This window comes from Typopeltis vanoorti, chromosome 7 (assembly GCF_054136105.1).
Source record: "Typopeltis vanoorti isolate ZY-2024b chromosome 7, IOZ_Tvanoo_1.0, whole genome shotgun sequence".
NCBI classification, from domain to species: domain Eukaryota; kingdom Metazoa; phylum Arthropoda; class Arachnida; order Uropygi; family Thelyphonidae; genus Typopeltis; species Typopeltis vanoorti.
In genome coordinates, this window is record NC_143555.1 from 2,034,823 (window position 1) to 2,060,497 (window position 25,675).

The 25,675-nt window shown below is 37.3% G+C and overlaps 1 protein-coding gene across 1 annotated transcript in view; it reads left to right on the top strand.

Moving 5' to 3' along the window:
* Positions 1-25,675, top strand: part of Cad87A (cadherin 87A) — a 1,045,423-nt gene that overhangs the window by 237,052 nt on the left and 782,696 nt on the right. The window contains exons 4-5 of the mRNA XM_090395555.1: positions 18,289-18,422; positions 21,292-21,360. Of these exons, the coding sequence (XP_090251681.1) occupies positions 18,289-18,422; positions 21,292-21,360 (203 nt within the window). The remainder of the gene's footprint in view (positions 1-18,288; positions 18,423-21,291; positions 21,361-25,675) is intronic.

A 25,675-nucleotide genomic window follows, 5' to 3' on the forward strand; every position in this document is an offset into this window, starting at 1 on the left:
TTTTGAGACATTTGATACATTTTGGTAAAACTTTTACCAAGTTTAACACAAAAAGTCAATCGCAGCTCTCTGTTTGAAATTCATTTTCCGACTGTTCTTCAGAACACTGTCACTCTTGGCACTATAACTCTCTAATGAAATAAATGTCATAAACAGTTGACACAACACTAATGAAGGTTGCCGCTTTCGACAACAAAAAGATACAACAGGTGTCACCACTAGTTTCTTCTATTTTCCAAAAGTTCGGTTTCTTTTTGGACAGAGGGTGTAATATCAATTCTCAAAAACTATCCAACTTGGTATCTCTGCTTTTTGATTTGCTCTGGCACAAGATTTCTTTACCTCACTTTATAGCCTTTGTTTTTCTGTCTTTGCCACTCATGTAACTTTAACAATCCCTGCTGCCCTTTTTGATTACGTATCACTAAAAAAAAAAAAAAAAAAAAAAAAAAAAGTGATTTCTTACAAGCAAATTACCCAAATTGTAAGATTATCTTTCTTGGGGACTTTAATATCCAATTATACAAACTGGTTCAAATTGGAAAGGAAGTTGAATCATTTGCCATCAGTCATGACCTAACAAATAGTCATTCTACCAACCAGAATACCAGATGATCCTCATCATTCTACCAATATTCTTGACCTTAACTCTCCCTCCGAACATACCATCAATTTCTGCTTTCCACTTGGTAACTCTAATCGCAATCATATACAAGTCTTTTTCTCTACAGTTGTCCTCCTCTCAGCTAATATACCAACAGAGATGACCTCCAGAATTTTTATACTGCTTTTCTGTGATCAGATTACTGCTTTCACTCTCACAATCTAAACACCTCCACGGAATTAGTAACTGAAATAATCCTTACTGGAATGAGAGCCTTCATTCCCTACTCCACTTCAAACCCTCAACCTGTTTTCAAGCCCCATTCTTAAAAAATAAATAAATAAATAAATGCCTCTGTTATCCATGATAAAAATGCAGTTTATGTTAGTGGCTTAAATTAAAACTCCAACTTCTCATTCAGCTTACTCAACAGCGAGAAATGTTCGAAAAAGTTATCAATGATTCTGATGCAGACTTCATAAGAATAAAATGCAATAAACTTGCCTTCTGCTCAACTGGCAATTAAGCTTTCTGTTCCCTTGCTGCTGGTGGTGTTGGGAATAACCCCTACCATTCCATGTTGCCACCTTTCTTCCATTCTGATGGCACTATGGTAACCTCACCCAAGGAGAAAATGGACCTCTTGCATCAGTTTTTTTCCATCTTCATCCTGGATGACAAATGACAAAGCAAATCACTGCCAATACTTCCATAAACTGCATGCCTCCTCTGAACTTTTGCCCAAAAGATCATCACAAAAACCCTCCTTATTTTTGATACTAATAAGGCTCCTGGTCCAGATGGTATTCCTCTAGTTTTGCTCAAGATGTGTTCCAGAATTAATACTCATCCTATATTATCATCTATATAAACTTTGTTATTCTATTGGCATCTACCCAACAGCATGGAAGCAAACTCACATCCAGCATGTACCCAAAAAAAAGGAAGACAAAGTCAGCCATCTAACTGTTGACCATTGCTCTCTCTCACCTCAGTACTTTCAAAAGTGATGAAGAAGGTTATCAACAACCAGCCTCTTCATTACCTGGAAATTCATCAGCAAATTAGCAATAACCAATATAGATTCTTCTATTCTCATTCTACAGCTGACCTCCTAGCTAATCTCATCCACCTTTTGGACTCAGGCCATGGAAAGATTGGAGAAACTCACTTTATCACTTTTGATATTTCTAGGGTATTTGATTGTGTCTGGCACTGTCATCTTATGGCCTCCTTTCTACACTTGGTGATTGGTTTGCCAGCTTCCTCGCTGGTCATTCATTGTGTGTCATGGTGGATGACTTCTTCATCAGATTTCCCCATCAATGCTGGAGTGCCTCAGGGTTCTGTGCTCCTACCCACATGCTTTACATCAATGACCTCCTTTCTCTGAATCCAAATCTATTCACCTCATCACTAATGACAGTATCCTTCATTCCTCTTCCTCATTTGATAAACCCTGCAAGTACCCTAATGTTAGATCGTTCAAGATCTTCCATAACCAGTGACTTGAACGTAGACTTCCTTAACATCCTGAAATAGTTTGAAGACAGCGTAATAAATTTCAATGCAGAAAACTCAAACCTGCCTTATTACCTGCAAGAAAAATTCTACCTCAGCTCACTCTCATTTTTGATAATGTTCCAATTTCCTTTCATGAACAACTTTCTCTTCTTGTGTTGACTCTCGCATCCAGTTTATCCTGGCACAAACATATTTACATAGTCTCCTTACTCTAAAAAGCTTGGTGTTATTTTCCATTCTAAACATTACTCCTCCTTCTCAACTCCTAACATTTTATAAGTCCCAGATCCATCCAACTATGGAGTACTGTTCCCACATTTGGGGTGAAGCAGCCAAGACTTGTCTAAGAATACTTGATATTTAGAAGAGGTCAGTCCACTTAATAGATAGCCCTTCCCTCACAGACTCCCTTCAGTCACTTTATCATAGGTGCTCTGTTTCAGCACTGTGCGTGTTCGATAGGTACTTTCATAGGCATTTCCCCTCTGAATCGACTGCTACCATTATTCTACTTTCTTATGACCTCGATAGAAGAACTAGAGCAGCCACTGACCAGTGCATTCCATCCATCTCTATTCTTTGAAACAATCTCTCTAATAGTTTTCCCACTCAGTACAACATCGCACTTTTTAAGAAACATATAAACAGGCTACATTTTCCTCCTTAATTGCTTGCCCACACATGGTACTGTAGAATATTTATAGGCCTTGTGACCTTTCATGTGTGAAGTCAACATAAAAAAAAAAAAAAAAAAAAAAAAAAAAAAAAAAAAAAATATCATCTCCCACATCCAGTGCAGCTGTCATGTTATTATAATAAGTAAGTAGATTTATTATTATTATTATTACATAACACCTCCAGGAAGTCCAAGGACTCATCGAGGGAGAGTACCTACTCTACAACTCTCCATCTCCACCAGTCCAGCAACTGCAACTACCTGCATCACCTACACCAACAGCATCTACCACCAACCACTACTACTAGTATTTTCACAGACAAAGATCCATGCCCACGGCGGGATTCGAACCCGCAGCCTTTTGACTGGAGAGTGGATACACTAACCACTCGGCCAACCAGGCCGGTGTCATTACGTAACACTTCCAGGGAGCCCAAAGACTCATCGAGGGAAGGCATCTGCTCTACAACTATCCATCTTCAGCTACCTTCATCATCCACACAAACGCCATCTACCACTGACCACCACTAGTACTTTCACAGACAATCTCAAATATCCATGCCCATGGCGGGATTTGAACCTGCAGCATTTTGGCTGGAGAGTGGATACACTAACCACTCCGCCAACCAGACTGCCGATTTGGTTAATAAGCTACGTTAAACTTGTGCTCCCACATTTTATCGTTATTGCAAATGTTTTTCATCTAAAATAATCAGTAAACAGAAAACTAACAGAGGGTAAGAAGGAGCCTATTACTTCTGCACAATCTGTAAGTACCCATAGTCCATCACATCAGTTATCTTTACAATTAATGTTAATTACAATTATCCTTACGAGTAAAGTAATCTGTGATAATCAACATGGATTTGTTAAGGGGCACTCTTGCTTTAGTAATATAATTGACTTTTATAATAAAGTGACATGAGCAGTTGATGAAGGAAAAGCATATACTGCAATTTTTTGGATTTTGCAAAAGCATTTGACACTGTGCTACATGATAAGCTGATACTTACATTGCAGCACATGAGTTAGATGAATTAGATGCTCTGATAGGTATCAGAGGATTGTGCATGGGTGAGCAATATCAAGGAGGCAGAAGGTTACAAGTGGGATTCTACAGGGCTCAGTACTGGGACCTGTATTGTTCAGCCTTTACATCAATGACATTGTCAATGGATTGCAAGGGGATATTCAGTTGTTTGCAGATGATGTGAAGCTCAGCAGGGTTATTAGTAATAGGGCAGATGTGGCAGCCCTCCAAGAGGATTTGAATAAACAGATGGACAAATGAATGGGGGTATCGGTTTAATGCAGCAAAATGTAAAGTCTTGAAGTTTGGGATGCATCCATGGGAGGCTGCATATTCAATGGAGGAACTGTACTAGAGGAAGTAGGAGAGACAAGAGACCTGAGGGTGATTGATAGACAACTGAAATTCAGGAAGCATATTTCAAAGGTGTAACCCAGAGTATTGCTGCAATAATTGACGAAGAACGCTGACCTGCAGAGATAAAAGAGTTATCATTCCTTATATAAGGCCCTGATCAGACCACACTTAGACTATTTTTCTCAAATTTGGTTCCCAGGATTTGAAGGGGATAAATTAACTGTGGAAAGGGTAACGAGGTGGATAACAAAGATGGTTTCAGGACTGTACAATGTTAGTTATGAGAATCGGCTGAAGGAATGTGGACTACAGAGTTTGGTGGATAGAAGGAGAGGTGATATGATCGTGACTTTTAAACTGTTGAGAGGCAGTTACAGGGTTGACACTGGGGAGTTCTTTCACTTGGTTTAACGACATGAAGGAGTGATGACAAGGGGGCCATCCCTGGAAGTTACAAAAGGAAGCTGTGAGCAAGAGGGTGTAGAGTGGTTTCTTTGTGTGGAGGGTGGTTGAACTGTGAAATGCATTGGCTGATAAAGTGTTGAGAGCAGGAATGATCAATGAGTTCAAGGAGTGGTATGATAGGATTTGCGTTTCCTAGGAAGGTCCTCCCATGATGAGTCTCTTGACTCCATGGAGGCCTGAATAATAATAATAATCATAAATAATAATAATAATTAAAAAACAGCCACGTGAAAGCACCCACTATGCCTACCATATGAAGTAAAGATGGTGGCAACAAAGTCCATTGACAAAAGAGTACCTTGAGTCTTGTCAGCATAGCAGCACCCATCTCCGAAAAACCAGATTACAATATGAAATGCTGCAGCTGTAAAACCGAAGTTACAAAAAAAGTATATTGTTGTTGCCACTGGCTACATGCTTACTTTGCAAAAAAAGGTGAATTGGTGCAGAAGTTTTTTTATTGATCTCAACCAGCCTTTTTTTCTGTTCACTGTGCCTTCCTTCTGTAAATCAGCCAATGAACTTAGCAAATGAGTGAAAAACTTTGAACAACACCTTAATACTATGACCAAGCTTTCTCTTTCAAAATTCGAATGCTGGAAACTTAGCTTGAGCTACTCAAAAACTAGTTCCCGATCACAAGCACACCTTTGCCCACTAATGAACATAGTACATGAGTCAATCAAGGTCGAAAACAAGAGACTCAATGCCATTATTTTGAACTTTCCAATGGAAAACGGTAAATCATTAAAAGATGACATGAGCAAATTAGCAGGAGAATGCAACTTCGATCCCAGAAATATCATGAGATGTCATTGTTTCAGACCCATAAATGAAACAGAGGAAGGAATGAACACACACTATGTCTCATGGAAGTGACCAGTGACACACCAACAAGTACCTCCAAATTAATAATGACAATAAATATCAGTATCATAAAGGACGCTTGCCCCAAAGTATGCATATGTGCTCGACCCTACTTAACATTTACCCAGACCGAACAAAAACGCCAACTTCAAAGACAACTTGAAGAAAAATGCCAAAATGGAGACAACAGTTGGATTATCGACTATAAACTAGTCAAATTAGTGCAAAAATCAAGCGGTGACACCACTAGCTGCCATCATGGAGACCAGTATGCAGGCGCTGCATAGGAAATGTGCAAGACCATTGTGGTCAAATTTATGTTCCGTAGGACCTTGCACATCCACTTCACTAACATCTGTAGCCTCAACTCCATCCTTAATAGTGTCCAAAACCATCTGAAGTCCCCCCCCCCCACTCTTTTTAGCAGAAACTCAAATCTCACCTCCAATGTCTCCTAATGTCACCAACCACTCTGAGCTCTCAAATTTCCTCTCCTTAAAAATTGATTCTCTCCAGTAACACTTTCCTAGCAGCAAAATCATCCTCTTAGGAGATTTTAATGTCTCTAACACCAACTGGCTTTTCTCCTCTTACAGGCAGAGATACTGAAAAATTTGCCATCACTAATGACCTTTCACAAATTGTTCACAAGCCAACCAGAATACTAGATAACCTGAACCACTCCCCAAATACCCTAGACCTCTTCCTTACCATGCCCCTTCCAAATATACAGTGAATGTAGTGAGCCCCCTGGGTAATTCTGACCACAACCTAGTGCTCATTTCCTCTCCTATGCAACAATGCTTGCACAGTCACACCCACACAAGAGTAGTTTGGCATTATAACAGTGGTAAGTGGGAAGAATGAATGAGAAGTCCCACTTCTCATTCATTCTTCTCAAACAATAGTCCAACCACTCTTCATTCGCATGGTTGGACTATTGTTTCTAGTCTTCCACATATGCCCCGAACGTATCACTAAAGTAATCCTCATTGGTATGGAAACATACATTCCCCACACTTCTGAACTGCTGTCCCCCCTAACTAACCCTGGTTCTTTCGTTTGTACAGCCAAGGCTGTACAAACGAAAAATCAAGCATACCACAACTGGCTTAAATCAAGAACTCCATCCTCCTTCAAGTGAAGCCTAAACAGATGCAAGAAAACTATCAATGCTTCCGAAACAGAATTTGAACAGGCATGGCAGCCATGCCTTTTGGTTTCTTGCCAAAGCAATTGGTCATAGCTTTTGCTCTACACTTTTCCCATCTCTGTCATACCCAGATAGCTCTATTACATCATCACCCACTTCTTATTCTTAAGATTCTTAGCTGCAAGCACCACAGTTCTCCATTTTTTTCTATCCTTAGCCAACTCCTTTCAATTTTTCAGATTCAGCTCTTTCATGTCCATTTCAATGTTATCCATCCATCTTCTGCAGAATCTTCCTCTAGGATGGGTGATATAAAAAGGTTCTCCTCACTAGCCCATTATCTTCCATTCTTTCCAGGTGACCTAGCCATCTGATGTGACTCTGATTTCATTTATTATTATTGGCTTCTTATCAAGTTCATAGAGTTCTTTATTTGTTCGTCTTCTCCATTCATCTGTCACAGGATCTTTAATTGAGACAAATATTTTCCTCAAGATTTTGTTGTCGAAGCATTGTAATTGATCTTCATCAGCTTTTATTATATTCCATGTCTCTGCACCATATAATGCAATTGGTCTATTTAGCATTCTGTAGATATTTATTTTAGATTCATATGGCAGATTTCTAGATGAGAGGAGGTGCTGAAGTGAAAAACATAATTTATTACCTGCTTGGATTTTCGTCTTTATTTTTGTTTGGATCTTATTATCTTCACTTATTATAGAGCCTAGATATTTAAATTGTATTGAGTTTTTCAATATCATATCAACAAACTGAATAGCTGATCTTATTGAGATCATTATCTCTAGATACTTTTAAACATTCTGTTTTATTCTGGTTAATATTATTATTCACAATTACCACATTATTTCTTAGCTGAATAAGAAACTGAAAGATAGGAAATTGAATCTAAGCGTTTCATGCCGAATATAGAAAACTATAAAGTTCGGCGAGTCCAAGCATAAGCCAACACCTGGTAGAGCAATGCTAGGGCAACTTGTAGTAAAGGTGGAGTAAGATTCGATCACTGTTCTTAGTATTTTTCCATAATGTAAAACAACTCCTAAGAGATGTATTGCAAGGTAGTGCAATGCTACTCCTAAGAGAGTAGCATGCACTACCAGGTGTTGGCTTACGCTTGGACTCTCCGAACTTTATAGTTTTCTATATTCGGCATGAAACTCTTAGATTAGATTTCCTATCTTTGAGTTTCTTATTTGGCTAAGAAATAATGTGGTATTCAATATCCACTTAATTTTGAATAATTTTACTTCACCGAAGTGCAGCCTGTTGGCTCTTATTTCAGTAATTGTATTTGTGCACCTTTTGGCAACTCGTACAGTAAAGAAATAAGTTCTGACTATTGAAACCTTGGTAGGTAGACCTAGATGTAATACTGAGGTTTCAATAGTCAGACCATCCAACTCAACAACGCTGAGTTGGATGGTCTTTCGGCCACTATGGAGTGGTCTAGGGATCGTCCTAATTTTTAGAGATGGCTTTACTCATTCAGTGAAACTGGTCTGGGTAGTGACCTTCTCTCGTAATAATAAATCAGCTAATGCCTTTTATTCCTAGGGAGTAGGCAAGGCCTTTTAACCCTATCTAGCTTTTGGAGACTGAGTGGGCAGTTCAATGTCCACCGGTAGCCAATCAGAGATAGCTGGCCCATGTCTATCACTAATTATAGTAGCCACCGATGAAGAGGCTGGCAAACAAGTGCTGCCATCTCTTGGTACCTAACCCTAACAAGATATGTTACTGTCTGAAATAATGTAGGTACTACAGTTGGTTTTCTTGAGTTTAAGGGATAAAAAATCCGAGTTTCTGAGTGGAAAAACCCACTTTCCTGTGCCAGAGATCGACTAACTCAGGAATCGGTCGAAGAAAGGCTAAGAAAAAGTTCCTCCAGTCGGCAGCTAGACTTGAACTTAAGTCTGACTTCAAGCAACCAAGTGCAGAGGACGCAAGTGCCACTTCCACTGAGCTACACAGACCTCTTCACTCATAATGTAAAACAGTAATACATCGCTCAGGAGCTGTGTTTTACATTATGAGAAAATACTAAGAACAGTGATCGGAGCTTACTCCACCTTTACTACGAGTTGCCCTAGCATTGCACTACCAGGTGTTGGCTTACGCTTGGACTCGCCAAACTTTATGGTTTTCTATATTCGGCATGAAACTCTTAGATTAGATTTCCTATCTTTGAGTTCCTTATTCGGCTAAGAAATAATGTGGTATTCAATATCCACTTAATTTTGAATAATTTTACTTCGCCGAAGTGAAGCCTGTTAGTTCTTATTTCAGTAATTAAGACCTATATGTTATGAAGAAGTTTTAAGGTTTATAAAAGTTTCAGTTATATCATCTGCACTTTCTTCTATTATATCAGTATCATCTGCATACCCCAGGAATGATGCAGATCATGATACAATATTTTTAGTTGTTTCTCATATAACTCGCATCATCACCCACAGAAAAAGCTTATCTCCTGGTTTCACACTTTGTGTCTAATGCACTCATAACTGACAATGGCAAATGCCCCCCCAGTCATCCCAAACATACAATGCCCCTATATAATTTTGCCAGAAAGACATCAGAAACTTATTGTCTAAATTAGACGCAAAAAAAGTTTCCTGGCCCTTATGGCATTCCTCAAATTGTTCTGAAGATCTGCACTAGAACTAATGCCTATCCTTTGCTGCCTGTACATACTCTGTTACTACACTGGTATCCATCCCAAAGCCTGGAAATTGGTCTATATTCAACCCATTTGTAAGAAGGGTGACAAATCATTGCCATCTAATTACCACCCTATCTCGCTCACCTCAGTCCTATCTAAAGTGATGGAAAAACCATCAATTCTCAACTCCTACACTACCTTGAGGAAAAAAGCAGGAAAGAAACAAATTTTGGAACCATTAAAAAGATTATTTGAAAGGATCTACAAAAACAAAGCAGTGCCTACAGATTGGACCAAATCAGTCATAACTCCTATATACAAACAAGGAGATAAAACAGAATGCAATAATTACAGAGGCATTAGCCTCCTCAGTTCTAAGTAAGGTTTTTTTGGAATACTCCAAAAACAAATTAAGCTATATATATATAGAACTGGCACTAGGAGAAGAACAAGCTGGTTTCAGACCAGGGCAAAGCACAATTGATCAACTATTCACCTTAAGACAGCTAATAGAAAAGACACTAGAATACAACCAAAGTTGCTACATAAATTCATAGACTTTTGTCAGGCATTTGATTCAATTCGTAGAAGAGAACGTAAGAATTTGGAATTCCCAACAAAACCATAAGAATAATAAAGAATCTGAAAGTGCAGTACGAATGGAGGACACCTTAACCAACTGGTTCCACACAGAGAGCAGAGTATGACAGGGATGCAGTCTCTCACTAGACCTGTGCAATCTTACACCGGAAGAAGCAACCAATAAGGCCTTAAACAATGAAGACTCCGGAATCAAAATATATGGGAAAAATGTGACAAATTTAAAATTTGCAGACAACATTGCATTACTTGCAAGCACAGAAGAAAATCTACAGCGAATTTCTGATAAAATAAAGGAGTGTATAAAATGTGGATTAAACATAAATATAGATAAAACAAAAATTATGCAAATAGGAAAAAGAAGCACCAATCTGAAAATTGAAATTGATAGTAAGAATCTAGAGCAGGTGGAAAACTTCACACCTACCTTGGAGGAGTTATTGAGTACAATGGTGAAATTCTAAAAGATATAAACAGACGAATCAGTCAAGCATTCCAAACTTTTGGATGACGAGTCAAGAGACATCAAACAAGTAACAAAAGTAAGAATCTATGAAATAATGGTCCTCCCAATACTCCTCTATGGAAGTGAATGCTGGAATCTCAAAAAGGCTGAAGAGAAAAAATTATTAGTTACTGAAATGGGTTGGCTAAGAAGGTTACTTGGAGTATCTCTGCTGAATCAGCTAAGAAACAACTAAAACAGTGGTCGCCAAAGTAGTCGATTTCGACCCCCAGGGGTCGATTCGGGCTCAGGGGTCGATAGAAAAATACAAGACATCATTGTACGGGTAATATTTAATTCGGTTAACTTGGATTACCTCCATCCTGAATGACAACGCAATTAAGAGTGAATCGTGGGAACAGTGACATGAATAGGACCTGTAAGATGGAGCAAGGTCATGAAAATAGTTATGGAGGCCAATCAAGTAGACCAAAATGATGTATTTACCAATAAACGAATGTTGTGGTTTCCGACCAGCTGGCACAGCAAGAGCAAGATGGCAACGTGCACGGTTGCTTATTTACTTATACGTATTCGATCCCAGTCTCATTTTTGCCTCCAACTCAATACAGTCATCCTTCGACATACTTCAGGGTTCCATTCCATCCTGCAGGACGTAAGTCGGTTCGGACGTAAGCCAATACATTAAATCAACAGAGTTATAGGGGTTAGGGACTTAACCGCAATAAGTATACTGTCATTTTAATTTTTAAACCTTATTATAAAACAGTGCTGTGTGTTACTGTTACTATAAAACAGGAGAATAATTATCCAAATCTTCCTCCAGAATCTCATCTTCATTACCTTCCCTATGTGAAGTACCAGGCTGCGGCTTTTCTGGTGTAACCTTTGTTTTTTTGATGAAAAAGTCCAATGTGCTTTGCTTATTCCGCTTCTTCTTTTCATCATAAATTTCTTTATAGCAAGCAAACACATCATGTACTTTCCTTTCTACTAATAAATAGCGTTCAACATTGAGAGGGTCCATGTCTTCAACCATTTTCAGAACATCGCTAACAACAGATAACATTTTTGCAAGACTCTTCACTATGAATTTTTTAACCATCTCTTCTTGTTTCTCTTTTCCCTCTTCCTTTTCTCATTCTTCCTCTTCTGCAACACGTTGTTCCTCCAGTTCGACCAATTCTTCATTTGTCAACTCTTCAGGGGCACTTTCTGTGAGTTGAACTATGTGATCATAATTCACTTCGAGATTCAGATTGTTTGCTAGGCCCACTATTTCTTCACTCAATTTACAAAGTTCTTCATTTTTTTCAAAACTTCCAAAATTGTGCACAAAAACCTTTTTAATGTCTTTTTTCATATGCTACTTATACATTTCATATGCCACTTCATCCCAAACTACAGCAATATTTTTTATAGCATGATAGATATTGAATGCCTCCAGAATTGCATAAGAGTCTGGTCATTTCTTTCAGTTGCAGAAATGGCTTATGAAAAAGTTCTCTGTACATAATAAGCCTTAAACACCACAAGAACTCCCTCATCCATCGGTTGGATCAGTGAAGTAGTGTTTGGAGAGAGAACCATGACCTTGAACTTGGTGAAGATCATCGATATAAGATGGATGACCTGGAGCATTATCTAGAATTAATAAAAATTTTAAATTCTACATTTTCTTTCACACAATAGCTTTCCATTTCACTCACATTACAGTTGATTAAGGCATCCACAAACAATTTTTGAGTCATCCACTGCTTCTTATATCTCTGCTAATGAACTGGAAGAGTATGCTGCCTAATGTTTTAGAAAGCTTGTGGATTCTGACTGTACCATATCACAAATGATTTCAGTTTATATCCAGTCACATTACCACCTAACAGAATCGTAATATGGTCTTTAAGCTTTGAAACCAGGCATATATTTTAGCTTTTTGTGAATGAATGTCTGCTCGGGCATTTTTTTCTGAAAAAAAGGAAGGAGATCTCATCCATATTAAATATTTGCTGTGGCAAATAATTTTGCTCCGTAATAATTTTATCCAATTTCTCCACAAACTCCTTGGCAGCCTTCTCATCGGAACTTCCAGATTCACCATACATTTTCACATGCAGTGCAAAACGCTGCTTGTATCTCATGAACCAACTGGAAGAAGTGTTGAATTCATAGTCATAATCAGGTCCTGCTTTCTCCTTCAACATGTTGAAGAGACTTAGTGCCTTAGTAGTTATGGTCATGGTGCTAAGGGGTATGCGCTTTTGGTTCAGGTCCTCTATGCATGATGGAAGTAGCTTTTCCTATCACCGATAAGACCTTGTCTTTGCTTCATCACTATTGTTGAACTTGCAACTTCGTTTCAAGATCAATTGCTCACCTCTTTTTCTGTGATTCTTCATTAGGTTTCTTAATTGGGCGTGTAGGGGCTATGATGCACAAAATATCCTGAAATATTTAATGATAAATACCCAACCTATTTTTTAAACACAAAATCAACAGAGGAACTGTTGAAGTTACATGCTGACTGCCAAGGGAAGTTGCCATTGAATGTGCTATTGCCACTGCATTGTTGCTAAATAAAAACCATTTTACTTTACGCTCGCTTGCATCTTGTTTGAAAATGCAGTCAAAATGTTATTTATTCTATTATGGGATCATGGACATATCTTCGAACGGATGTAACTTAAATGGATGCAACTCCAGGGATGACTGTACACAGTTTTGCTGATGACAGCACATTGGACTCCTCCCTTTCATTTGACAAACCTTACTCTATACAAGTCACTTCAATCTTCAGAACATCAACTACCACTGCCCTCAATTCTGACCTGCAAGCCATCCTCCGATGGGGCTGAGATAACGTTGTCAACTTCAATGCTAGTAAAACCCAGTTCTGTCTTATTTCTCACAAAAAAGAACATTTTCCCCCAGTATTATTTTTGATAAACACTCAAATTTCTAGACAAGGTGAGATTTCTCTTCTTGGAATTACCCTGACATTAGGCCTCTCCTGGCATAAATACATCACAACCATTGCATCCTCACCTTCCAAAAAGCTAGGTCTTTTGTTCAAGATGTTACTTCATCACTGAATAGCCGTAAACCTTATACAAATCAGAAATCCGCCCACCTATCGAATACTACTCTCACATTTAGAGTGGTGCTCCAAAAGCTCCCTCAAAATGCTTGACTGAGGAGAGCATTTAGATTGATAAATGACTCATCTCTTACCAACTTGCTCCCCTCACTTTCACACAGACGTTTGGTGTGTGCAATTTGTGTATTCTATAAATATTTCCATGGCAAATGCTCAATAATTCCTCCCCACTCAGTACTAAGCCGATTGGAACATGTACAGCTGCTTCTGCCCATTGTCCTTTCACAGTACACCTTGAAACCCACAGAACAAGTTTCTTTTCCTCCTCTTTCATCTCTGCTACTGCAGTGCTGTGGAACAGTCTTTCCCCCTGATGTATTTCCCAAGGAATACAATATACATGCTTTTAAATCAAATATAAACATGTTTCTCTTTTCCCAACCCACTACTCATATATGGTACTAATGTACTATAGGTTGATCAACCAACCTCTTGTGTATGGACCCAACATAAATAAAATAAAAATAAATAAAAAAAATTCTAAAACATGATCTCCCATTCAAAAATCCATGCTGTCCATCAAAGATAATACACTGTTGTCAATCCAATTCTGGGTCCTGGTTCTCACCAGTCTCTCCAACACTTGAACCACAACACCTGACATGCAGATTAGCTAATTTGATGCTTGAATTCTGTCACCTCTCTTATGAAGCAGTGCAATTTTGCCTTCCTTCCATTTCTTTGGAACTTGACCTAGTGTAAGATGAATATTAAACAAATATGACAAGTCAGATGTCAACTCGCTGGCACATTTCTGCAAAGTATGCAGTGATATACAATCAAGTCCTGCAGCCTTACCACTGCGCTCAACCTCTCATTAATGCCATATTAACTAGGATAAAAGACCTCTATGAACTGCTCATTAAATATCTCAACTGCATCCTCCACAGCAGTTGTTGCTGCTTATACTGCACTTTCGCTACCGTTACCAACTGAGTCACTCTCCTTGCCTGTTCTTTGTACTCTTTACAGAATCATGGATTTGATTACCACTCATCTTATGTTGTTTCCGTAATGCCTTCTTTCTCTTACTGTATTCTTAATCTCTTCAATCTCTTATTTTCCGTAGAGTTCTATCATGACAGAACTCTGTTATGAACCTAACAATAACAGAATTGGAAAGAATTAAAAGTAGTTGTAACTGATGTGGTTTTTATGTTATCAGAATCTTATTTAACCTTTTGTCCCTTGGAATACATTTGGCCATTTCTTCTACTAGATAGTTCTTGAATACCACCCAAGCAGCATTGATCTTCTTTCCACCTAACTCTTCATTCCATGATATAGCTGCAAGCTGTGTCTTGAGCTCATAAGCATAAGCCTTGTAGTTCCATCTACACCTTTTCCTCACAAAGTATTCACGTGGCTGACAACCACCCAGGTAATGACTTCATAGTCACTCTCATGAACTGGAGGGAGATTTGACCCCTCATTTATAATAACATCCTCTGTTAAGATGATCAAATCCAAGACCCTCAATGCTCACATGCCCTCTGTTACATACCGCCTGAGGTAGTTGTCCTTCAAGAATTCTAGAAACTTATTTTCTTTACTTCTGGTTGCTATCTCATCATCCCAATCTATATTGACTTAATTAGGTATCTTCTAGATAGTTCAAATAATAATTAATCAAAGGTGAAGATATAAGGCTATCCCATTGCTATTTCTTTGAATCTATAATACATTTAGTTTAATCCTTTATCCAAGTGTGAGCAAACAAAGTTTGCACCTGAAAGTATCTTCAGGTGGACTGGGGTAAGGTGGTACAACACCAGGAAACTCGTTGCAAAGGTGGAGCAAGCTAATATCACTCCTATCTCAGTATCTCCCATAATGCAAAACACATCTCCTTGCGGATATGTTTAATGTTATGCATTAAGGGAAGGGCCACTACCCAGACTAGTTTCGACCTTTATTGAGGTCTCTTCAGTGGGAGCCAGGCCCAAGTGGAGATACCAGGCAGAAGTTTAATGCATAACGTTAAACATATCTGCAAGGAGATGTGTTTTGTATTATGGAAGATACTGAGATAGGAGTGATATTAGCTTGCTCCACCTTTCCAAAGAGTTTCCCGGTGTTGTACCACCTTACCCCAGTCCTGAAGATACTTTCAGGCCAAACTTTGTTTGCTCACACTTGGATAAAGGATTAAACTAAATTTATTATAGTCTAACCAAGTGAAAAATAAACTTTCAACATCTTTCTCTAAATCCAGAGTAATTTATTAAAAAGGTGGCACACCATTTGATACCTCCTAGGTAGAGATGACCTTGCTAATGCTTCTGCCTGGTATCTCCACTTGGGCATGGCTCCCACTGAAGAGACCTCAGTAAAGGTCGAAACTAGTCTGGGTAGTGGTCCTTCCCTTAATGCATAACATTAAACATATCTGCAAGGAGATGTGTTTTGCATTATGGGAGATACTGAGATAGGAGTGATATATTATCTTGCTCCACCTTTGCAACGAGTTGCCTGGTGTTGTACCACTTTACCCCTGTCCTGAAGATACTTTCAGGTGCAAACTTTGTTGCTCACACTTGGATAAAGTATTAAACTAAATTTATTATAGTCTAACCAAGTGAAAAATAAACTTTCAATTCAGTTTCTTTGAATCTGTTTATAGATCTTGTTTTTCCAGCTAAATTATTCTGATTATATTACAAATTCAAATATCTTCATCAATCAGGAAGGAAATCATAGAGGTTTTACTCTTTGATATGACACAACCTAAAGATAACAGAACTGGAAATAATTTAACTAGTAGCAATTGATGTGATTGCAATTTTAATTTGTTATTATATTAATTTTATTGTTTAGTATTATATTTATTTATTTGAATTTTTTTAAAATTTAAATTTTACTCTTCCCCTCACCAGAAGATAAAAGATTAACAGAGCAGTTATGGTATAGCTTACTAAACTGTATTGTAGGTATTTATTTCATATATATACAGGGTGTTCGGGATAAATTTGACAGTTTCGTAAGGAAAAAGAAAATCTTCTTTGTATCTATTAAATTTAATGAATTGACAAAAAAACATTACAGGCAGAGTTAATTACAATACTATCAACAAGATTTACTCAAAATAACCACCATTAGCATCGATCACAGCTTCAATTCTGCTTCGGAACCTCGAACAAGCTGATGCTACAGTCTCCCTGGGAAGGGCCGCAAAAACTGTTTTAATTTTATCCATTAACTGGGCTTTTGTATTACTGGAAGTGCGATTGGTGTCTTTTTCAACTGCGCCCCATACAAAATAATCCATGGGGTTAAGGTCTGGGGAGTTTGGAGGCCAAACATTTGGACTGGTGAAGTCGTAGAAATTTTCAGACAACCATTTTTGACTTTTCCCAGAGGTGTGGCAAGGGGCCGAATCCTGCTGCCATACATACGGCCTACCATTGGCTACCCTTGTTATCCAGGGCTTGACTACAGTTAGCAACTCCACGAACAAAGCCCGAATTCCAATGCCAGGGTTCTTCAACACCTGTTCCTGCAGATTTGCGAGGAATTCTGCTGTACGAACGCAATCAGATCGTCTGCTAGGGATCTTTCTTCTTGCTACATCCTCGTAGTCACCATTGCAAGTCTCTAGTTCATGCCTGATTGTTTTTACTGTATTCAGGGAGCATTGGGCAGCAGTCGTAATATCCTTATTTTGATGGCGGGCACGAATCATCATGATACAAGTTATTCTCCTCCATGATTCAGGTGGGTTCCAGCTATCCATCCTTTCTGACATCTTGTATATGAATGAAGAAGGGTCCAAACTTTTAAATGAAGAGAAGTGTGTGTTAATACATGTAACTTACGGAAAAATATAATTAATTATAAATATGTCAAATTTATCCCGAACACCCTGTATATATAAGTGTGTGTGTGTGTGTGTGTGTGTGTGTGTAAAGAGAAAATTTGATGTAGAATATTTAACATAGATATTGTGGAGTAAGTGGAATCTAATAATAATGTCCCATTATTATTATCATTGTACCCTCCCTGGAGTTGACACTGATCATGAGAGGTTCATTCAACTGACAACATATTTATCATATTGAATCTTAAAATCCTTAACACACCTTGTATTAACAACACATTCTGATAATGCTTTCCATTCACTGATAAGTCTCCATGTAAAAAATCTTCTCACATCCCTCTTCACCACACACAACTACCAGGAATGGCCTCTGATTTTTCCCCTTTCCCCTTCTACTCTTTTTATAATCCCATCTGGATTAATCCCATAAAATTCTCTCACTATCTTAAATGTCTCTATCACATCACCTCTTTTCCTTCTATTCACCAAACTCTGCAATCCACGTTTCTTCAACCTCACTCTATATAGAATATTGTCGGTATGTTGCAAATACTGGGGTTTAAGGTTCTGCAAGATAAATATATTGTTGGTTGAGTGAGACCTGTGATTTCTGAACTCCATGGAGGTTTATTATTATTACTATTACTGTTATGTGACAGCTCCAGGGAGTCCAAAGACTCATCTAGGGAGGGATCCACTCCATAAATCTCCATCTCCTCCACTCAATCCACCTACAACGAACTGCAACTACACCCATGCCATCTACCGCCCAATTATTGTTTGTTGTTAATAATAACATATTGGTATGTATACAAAAATGATATTGTTATATTTTTATATAATTTAAAATATATAGTGATATTGAAGGCATTTTCATTTTTCTCAACAGGAAAGTCCATTCTTCAGCTAGTGGGAAGTGATCCAGAAAATTCATCAGTTTATTATGGCTTGGAAGGAACAGATAAATTCACAATAAATCGAACAAGTGGTATTATAACTGTTGCATCTAATATTGATAGAGAGGTAAATAAATTGCCAAATAGTTTTAGTAGCCAAATAGTTTAAAATATATATTAATATTGAAGGAATTTTAATTTTTTTATAAATATAGTATGAGAGAGGATATAGGAGGTTTGCTGGAAGAAGTAAGAAAGAAAAGTGAGAGAATAAATACTGTTAGCTTATTATCTGGATTTCAGAGAACTGAGTTGAGGAGGGATATGATAGTCTAATTGAGTGCAGTTTGTGTAGAAGAAATGGATGTGAGTTTTTGTGTCTGTGGAGTGAGTTTGATGGTAGAAAAGATTTGTATAAGAGGGACAGCTTGCACTCGAATGGATTTGACATCATCATCATCATCATCATCCTGGAGAAATTATTAATTTTGTTGAAACCTAATGCAGTGTCTGGAAAACTATGTCATCATTGCAGAAATGGTGAGAGTGCATGTGCTAGTTCAGATGCTATGCAATGCAAATCAATGTGGTAATATCAATGTCATTGTACATGGTTATGAATCTGGTGATGGCATGGAAATTTACGCTTTAGGTTCAGACTTTTCAAGTATGTTTGTAGATGAATTTATTGTCGTGAATTTATTTTCACTCACCTTAAGCAAAGAAGCCACTAGCGCTTTAAGTCAAGGGCACAATTTTGCCATGACTCCTAAACAAGTTCCAAAAGTCGAAATAATGGCGTCCATCGAATGGGGAATATATGACCTGCCTCCAACGATAGCCAACAACATATGTTTAGATGTGGCCAACATCCTAATCAAGTCAAAGCCTCCCAAAAATAATATCCCGCATAAAGAAATCATTGCTGTAAAAGAGCTACAGAAGAATAGCCAGATTATCATAACAAAAGCAGATATAGGAAATGCAATCGTGGTGATGGACACAACAGAATATGAAAACAAAATGCACACACTGTTACAAGATCAATCAACAAACAAAATTATAGATTGCAATCCCACAACACACAAAAGAATAAGGCACAATATGTTGAAATTAGGGAGGTCCACATTGGACCTCCCTAGTTTCAACATATTACTACTACTTAAGTGTTTGGACCATGGTGTCCAAATTGTACAAATGAGAAAGAACACTCACCAAGTTTTCGTAAAAAAAAAATAAAAAAATAAAAAATTCTGGATGAAACTTGTAGTGTCTGAAATGTTTGAACAACCCAAATCTTACATATTTCTGCATTTTGATTTTTTTACCATTCTTTGAAACTAGAGAGGTCCAATGTGAACACCCCATATTATCCCATAGAGAAAGAAGTTGAGTTCTTAGGACTCATTTTTTGGGAGAAAGCTTTCATTTTTTATGCATGTTACTTAGCTAAAAGAAAAGTGCAATACCATTTGCACAATACCCTACAAACTGGGTATTGTGCAAATGGTGCAAAAACAAGCTGATCAGTGTTCCTTGTTTTGTCTGTATTATGCACTGGTTCTCTCAGAACTTCATTATAGGTCACAAGTCTTGCTTCTGCAAAGGAGTATCCTGTGATTGCTAGATTATATCTGTCAAGATATATAAATAGTTACTGGTGCATTTTCACATTGCCCATTCAAAGCCTTTATGTTAAAGCAAGTGAACCTGCTCTCTCACTTTAATAGACCCAGTTAGGTGACTAACTGTCTATAAAAATAGTCTTCCTAGATATTCATTGGACTAGTATTTTCTTCCTACATTGGAAAGTTCATTCCATATTTACCCATTTGGTATGCATGTGAAAAACGTTATGCATGCTGTAAGCATAAACATTGAAATCACATGCACTAAGCATAATAGTATTCCTCCACAGTGATTAGCCAGTATATTAGTATTACTTTCAAGCCTCATGGAGTCTGGAGATTCAGCCTGTTATAAATATGATTCACCTGCTGGTCATTCCTGCTCCCCCTTGCCTCTCCCATATGCATTAGTTTATCTAGTCTTGGACTGTAACTGTGTGCTTGGTTTCCCTCTAGTTACTCTGTTTTTCCAAATAATATAAATATTATTATTATTTGGTAACCGCCATGCAGTCAACAAACTCGTCATGGAAGGCCCACACAACCAGCATGTTGCATTTGAATACATATGAATTTGGATATTGTTCCACTGCCATTCTAGATGGACATGTCTCCTGATGGAAGGCTGATGATAATAGTTAACTCGTAGGAACCTCAGGAATAGTTTGTTTTAGTGGATGGTTTACTTTAGGGAATTTTTCCATTAGTCAAATGTACTTGTTTTGAGCCTTTTCAGTAGTTTGCTACAGTGGGTGAATTGGTTATAACAGTGCTATAATGAGAATTGTCTGTGTTAAAATGCACACAATTCATATGTTTTGATCTTACTTGAAATCAGAAACAGATATTTAAAAAAAAGGGGGAAGGGACTATCAGTGCTCCAAATCAGAATGTGGCTCATTATGAATAGTTTTGGATGTTAAGTCAAGGTCACGTGTTTCATTGTATCTTTCAGCTTATTTTGCAGTTTATTTAATTTCATTAATTCATTTTAAAAAAATTCAAAATTTTCAAAAAAAATCATTAATTTTTTTTATTATTTTTAAATTGTTCTGTGAAACTACATAGAAATTCAAGTTTATTTTTGAAAGCTAGTTGTATTTACTGTAATTTTACTTCAATATTGATTATCTTATCAAAACAAAAAGTTTGTTAAAAATTTTAAGTAAGGCTTAAAAGAGTATCCTTACAAGTACCATAATAAGTGTTGAAAGCATATAAATCTGAGTATTCAATATGTGCCATTGCTATACTGTTTATATTGGTCAGAACTCATCTAGAGATATAGATAGTCAGTTATTTAGCAGAAATTTAACAGATAATTATAATATTATATAAACATTTGTATGATGATTTTTTTTTTTATAGAGGAATGACAGTCTTCAGTTCTTTGTGACTTTGGAAGATGTTGTTGGAGGAGGGAATGACAATAACTTGGTATGCATTTATTAAATTTTTATTTATTATAACTTAAACATTGCTTAACATTATTATTCAGGACTTCCATTTCGTGGATGCTAAAATGAGCTGTAAAACTCATCATGGGATGAATGCTTTAGACTACACAAAACCTATCACATACCACAACATCATTTAGTGTCTGCACTCTCACCATCCTCTTGGGCAATTTATTTCAGGATCTTGCTACTCTCCATGAATTAAAAAACTACTCTCCTCACCTCTTATTCATCACTTCCTTTGCAACTTCTACTAATGAGCTGTTGCCCTTGTTTTTTCCTCTCATTTTACCTCTGCCATACAAAAAATCTCATCAGTGTACATCTGTTAAATACCTTAACAGCTTCAATATCTCAGTGGTGTCATTCCTTCATCTTCTATTCACCAGATTCTGTGCAGATAACATGCTTTCAGTTCATCATGACAAAATGATGTCAGAATAAAAAGTAGATTATCTGCTTTTGTACTTTCTTCAAGGTACTGAAGCAGATAACCAACTTGTTCTCTATAGCAAATTACTTCTCTACTTACTTCAAACCCTTCAAATTTCATTGACCCTGAGTACTTTAATTCAGTTGTGGTCTAATCAGGGTTTTATGCAATGGAACCAGCACCAGTTTATCACTTCTGGTCAACATCCTTTCCAGTACTGCAGCAGTCCTCTGAGTTGTATTCATCACCTACACAATATGTTCTGTGTTCTGTAAACTTCAAATTTCTGTTGACCACCATCCCAAAATACTTTTCTTTTCCACTTTATGCAGTATAATTCCATCAGTAGAGTGTGCGGCCTTATTTTTTATCCTTCCAGATTACTAAAATCCTCACAAGAACTACATCAGCTAATAATCCAACTTATAGATTACCTTCTTCCTGAAACAGCTTTCCTCCCATTCACAACTCTCAGCTGTCTATCAGAAAGCCACTCCAATCCAACAATCCTGTATCTGAATCGGCAAGTTGCAATTTAAATATCAAACTGTCATATGGCACCTTATCAAATCCCTTTACAAAATCTTAAAAAAAAAAAAAATACTATATATATGCCTTTCCGGTATCAACCATTCATATTAGCCTGTTATAAAAGGCAAACAGTCACTGAAACAAGAACATCCCTTAATAAATCCACGTTGACTTTCACAAATTCCTGATGTGTAGGGTAATGTGACAGTACTATATAATTAAGGTTACATTAGTAATAATCTCCTGCCAACAATTTTCCCTGAAATTAGTCTATTACTTTTCTGTATTCCAATATCGTTGCATCTAATATTTCTGACTGAATTAGTCCACCTAGATCTTGGTCTTCCTGTGGGTCTTTTTCCTGCCATTTTTCCTCTCGCATTCTGTTTAAGTGATAATGCTACCTAAGGTTAGACCTGCTTACACATTCTCGAATGCTAACAATGTCTGGTACCTTCCTAACATCTTAATGTTTAAGTTTATTAATAGATGACTCTGCATTATTCATTCTGAATAAGTAACATATAGACACAGTTGTAGATATTTAATTAAGATGGATTAATTACAGATATTTGTGATTCATATTGTGGATTATTGTCAGTGTAAAACAGTTAAAATCAAAAAAATTGAAACAACAATGAAGATATATGGAGAATTGAATCTCTCCACATATGCAAGGTCATAAGACAGTCTGGTAAAAAAAACACATTGATCCTAATAGTATTAGGATCGATTGATCATACTTCAATTAAAAACTAATATAATTAAACAGTATAGTTCTTAATAATTTCCCAGATTTTTGGCATAGAAAGTCCGTTGTTAAGGTTAAGATTTAGGCAATGCCAAAGTACTTCAGAACTTTCTTTAAAGAGATTCTCATATTTATTGGAAATACATTTTTTTATATAGAAATACAAATAATTCTACATCTATGTAGAAATTTGGCATGGTTCCAAAGGATCCCATAGCTAGTATTAGTAATTCCATTTTCATCAAGACCAACAGGAAGACCAGGATCTAAGTACCTCTGTTTCTTAGAGGAATTGTAAAATTGGTGTTCAGAAAGGTGCATAGAAACAATTATACTGTTTTGTTCAAAGCAGAATTACTTGCAGCTGCATGGGAATGATGATGATGATGTCTTTGCTATTTGGAATAATTCATGAGAACAACTAGATCTCTTCTTACATGTTGAATCAAGTCGAATTATATCTTTCCTTGATATTCTTATAAAAAGAGAATTGGATGACTCCTTATCAATATCTGTTTTTTGTAAACCTTTCTTTTCACGTCAATATATCTATCAGACTTCAGCTCATGATCCCTCACAAAAACATGGCATTATTAAATATCTTCTTTCCATAGCTCATATTATTTCTTCTTCATCTGATCTACTAAAATTTCTACAATTAAAGAAAGAAACTGAAATTGTCAACAGTTGCAACTCCAAAACAGTAAAGATTCTGAATCATTTTTCACCACTCTCTGTTAGAACAAAAGAATTACACAGAATAACCATCCCATACATTAAAGACATTTTATTATTATTATTATTACATCCTCCATGGAGTCGACAGACTCATCGTGGAAGGTTCGTTCAACTGACAACATATTTATCATATAGAATCTTAAAATCCTTAACAATCCTTGCATTAACAACACATTCTAGTAATGCATTCCATTCACTGACAATTCTCCATGTAAAAAATTTGTTCTTCACACCCTTCTTCACCACACTTTTACATAACTTCCAGGAATAACCTCTGTTTCTTGCCCTCTCAACTTCTATTCTTTTTATAATCCCCTCTGGATTAATCTGATAAAACCCTCTCACTAACTGAAACGTCTCTATCATATCACCTCTTTTACTCCTATCCACCAAACTTTGCAATCCACATTTCTTCAACCTCTCTCCATAGCCAGCATTCGAAAGTCCCAATATTGTCTTAGTCACTCGCCTCTGGACCCTCTCCAATGTCTCCACATCACATTGAAAACCAGGTGACTAGAACACCTTACACTTATTGATATTACAACTAAAACTCCACTCTTTTGTCCAAGTAAAAAGTCTATTCAAATCTACCTGAAGGGATTCAGCATCAGCAGTGCTACTCATGATTCTTCCCACTTCTGAATAATCAGCAAATAACTGAAGATCCCAGTCAGTCCACATGATATGTCATTTACAAACAAGTTAAACAGCAGGGATCCAAGAACAGATCCCCAGGGCACGCCACTGGTTACCCTTCTTTTTTGAGACACTGCTCTATCCTACACAACCTGCTGGTATCATTCAGAGAGCCAATCTCTCATCTATCTAACCAATACACTATCTATTCCCATCCTCTGCAGCTTGTACACCAAATTATCATGTGGTAATTTATCGAACACTTTTGCAAAGTTTAAGAATATCACTGTATATGATTCTCCCTTATCTAGCACACTCATCACCTTATCATGAAATGCAAGTTAATTACTAAAACAGAACCTACCCTTTACAAATCCATGCTGACCATCATAAAGAATGTTTTTGTCCATCATCCCAATCCTGTATTCTGTTCCTTACCAATCTCTCCAACCCCTTGATTACAACTGCAGTTATACAAACTGGCCTATAGTTGGAGACTTCTGTCTTAGAACCATGCTTGTGGAGTGGTATTATTTTGCCTTCTTTCCACTCCTTAGGAACCCTACCAGCTGCAAGACTTTCATTAAATAACCAGATCAAGGGAATAACCAACTGTGGTGCACATTCTGCGGTAATATGTCATCTTCCCACAGCGTTATTCACATCTAACCAATCAACATCTGATAAACCTCTGCTTCTTTCACTTCCAATTCTCCTAATACTTGCCTCTCTTTTATATATTGTACCAGATCATGCTGTTCTGAACAGGTCGGTGTGTCCCAGTGTGGATAGTAGCAGGGGTGGCCTCTTGTGGGAATGGGTACTTGGGAGAAGGGGGATGACATCAGGTAACGCTGAGCCCAGTGGAGTCAAGAGGGGATAATGCTGGGTATAGAAACAGTGGCATTTTTATACCAATGCCAGGAGTATACGGAATAAGGGAGAGGGATTGGTGGCACTGATAGCATCAGCCTGGCCAAAGATTATTGGGATCACAGAGACGTGGTTAACAGAAGAGGATATAATAACAGGAATAGAAGTTGCTGGGTACAGCATTTTTCAGCAGGATAGGAAGGGAAAGCATGGTTGTGAACTACTGCTTATGATTAGTGATGACCTATGTCCTCTAAGAGTGGAGGCCTTGGAATGCTGTGACACTAATGATTTTGAAAGCGTATGTTGTGAGGTGGAGGTGGGCAGGAC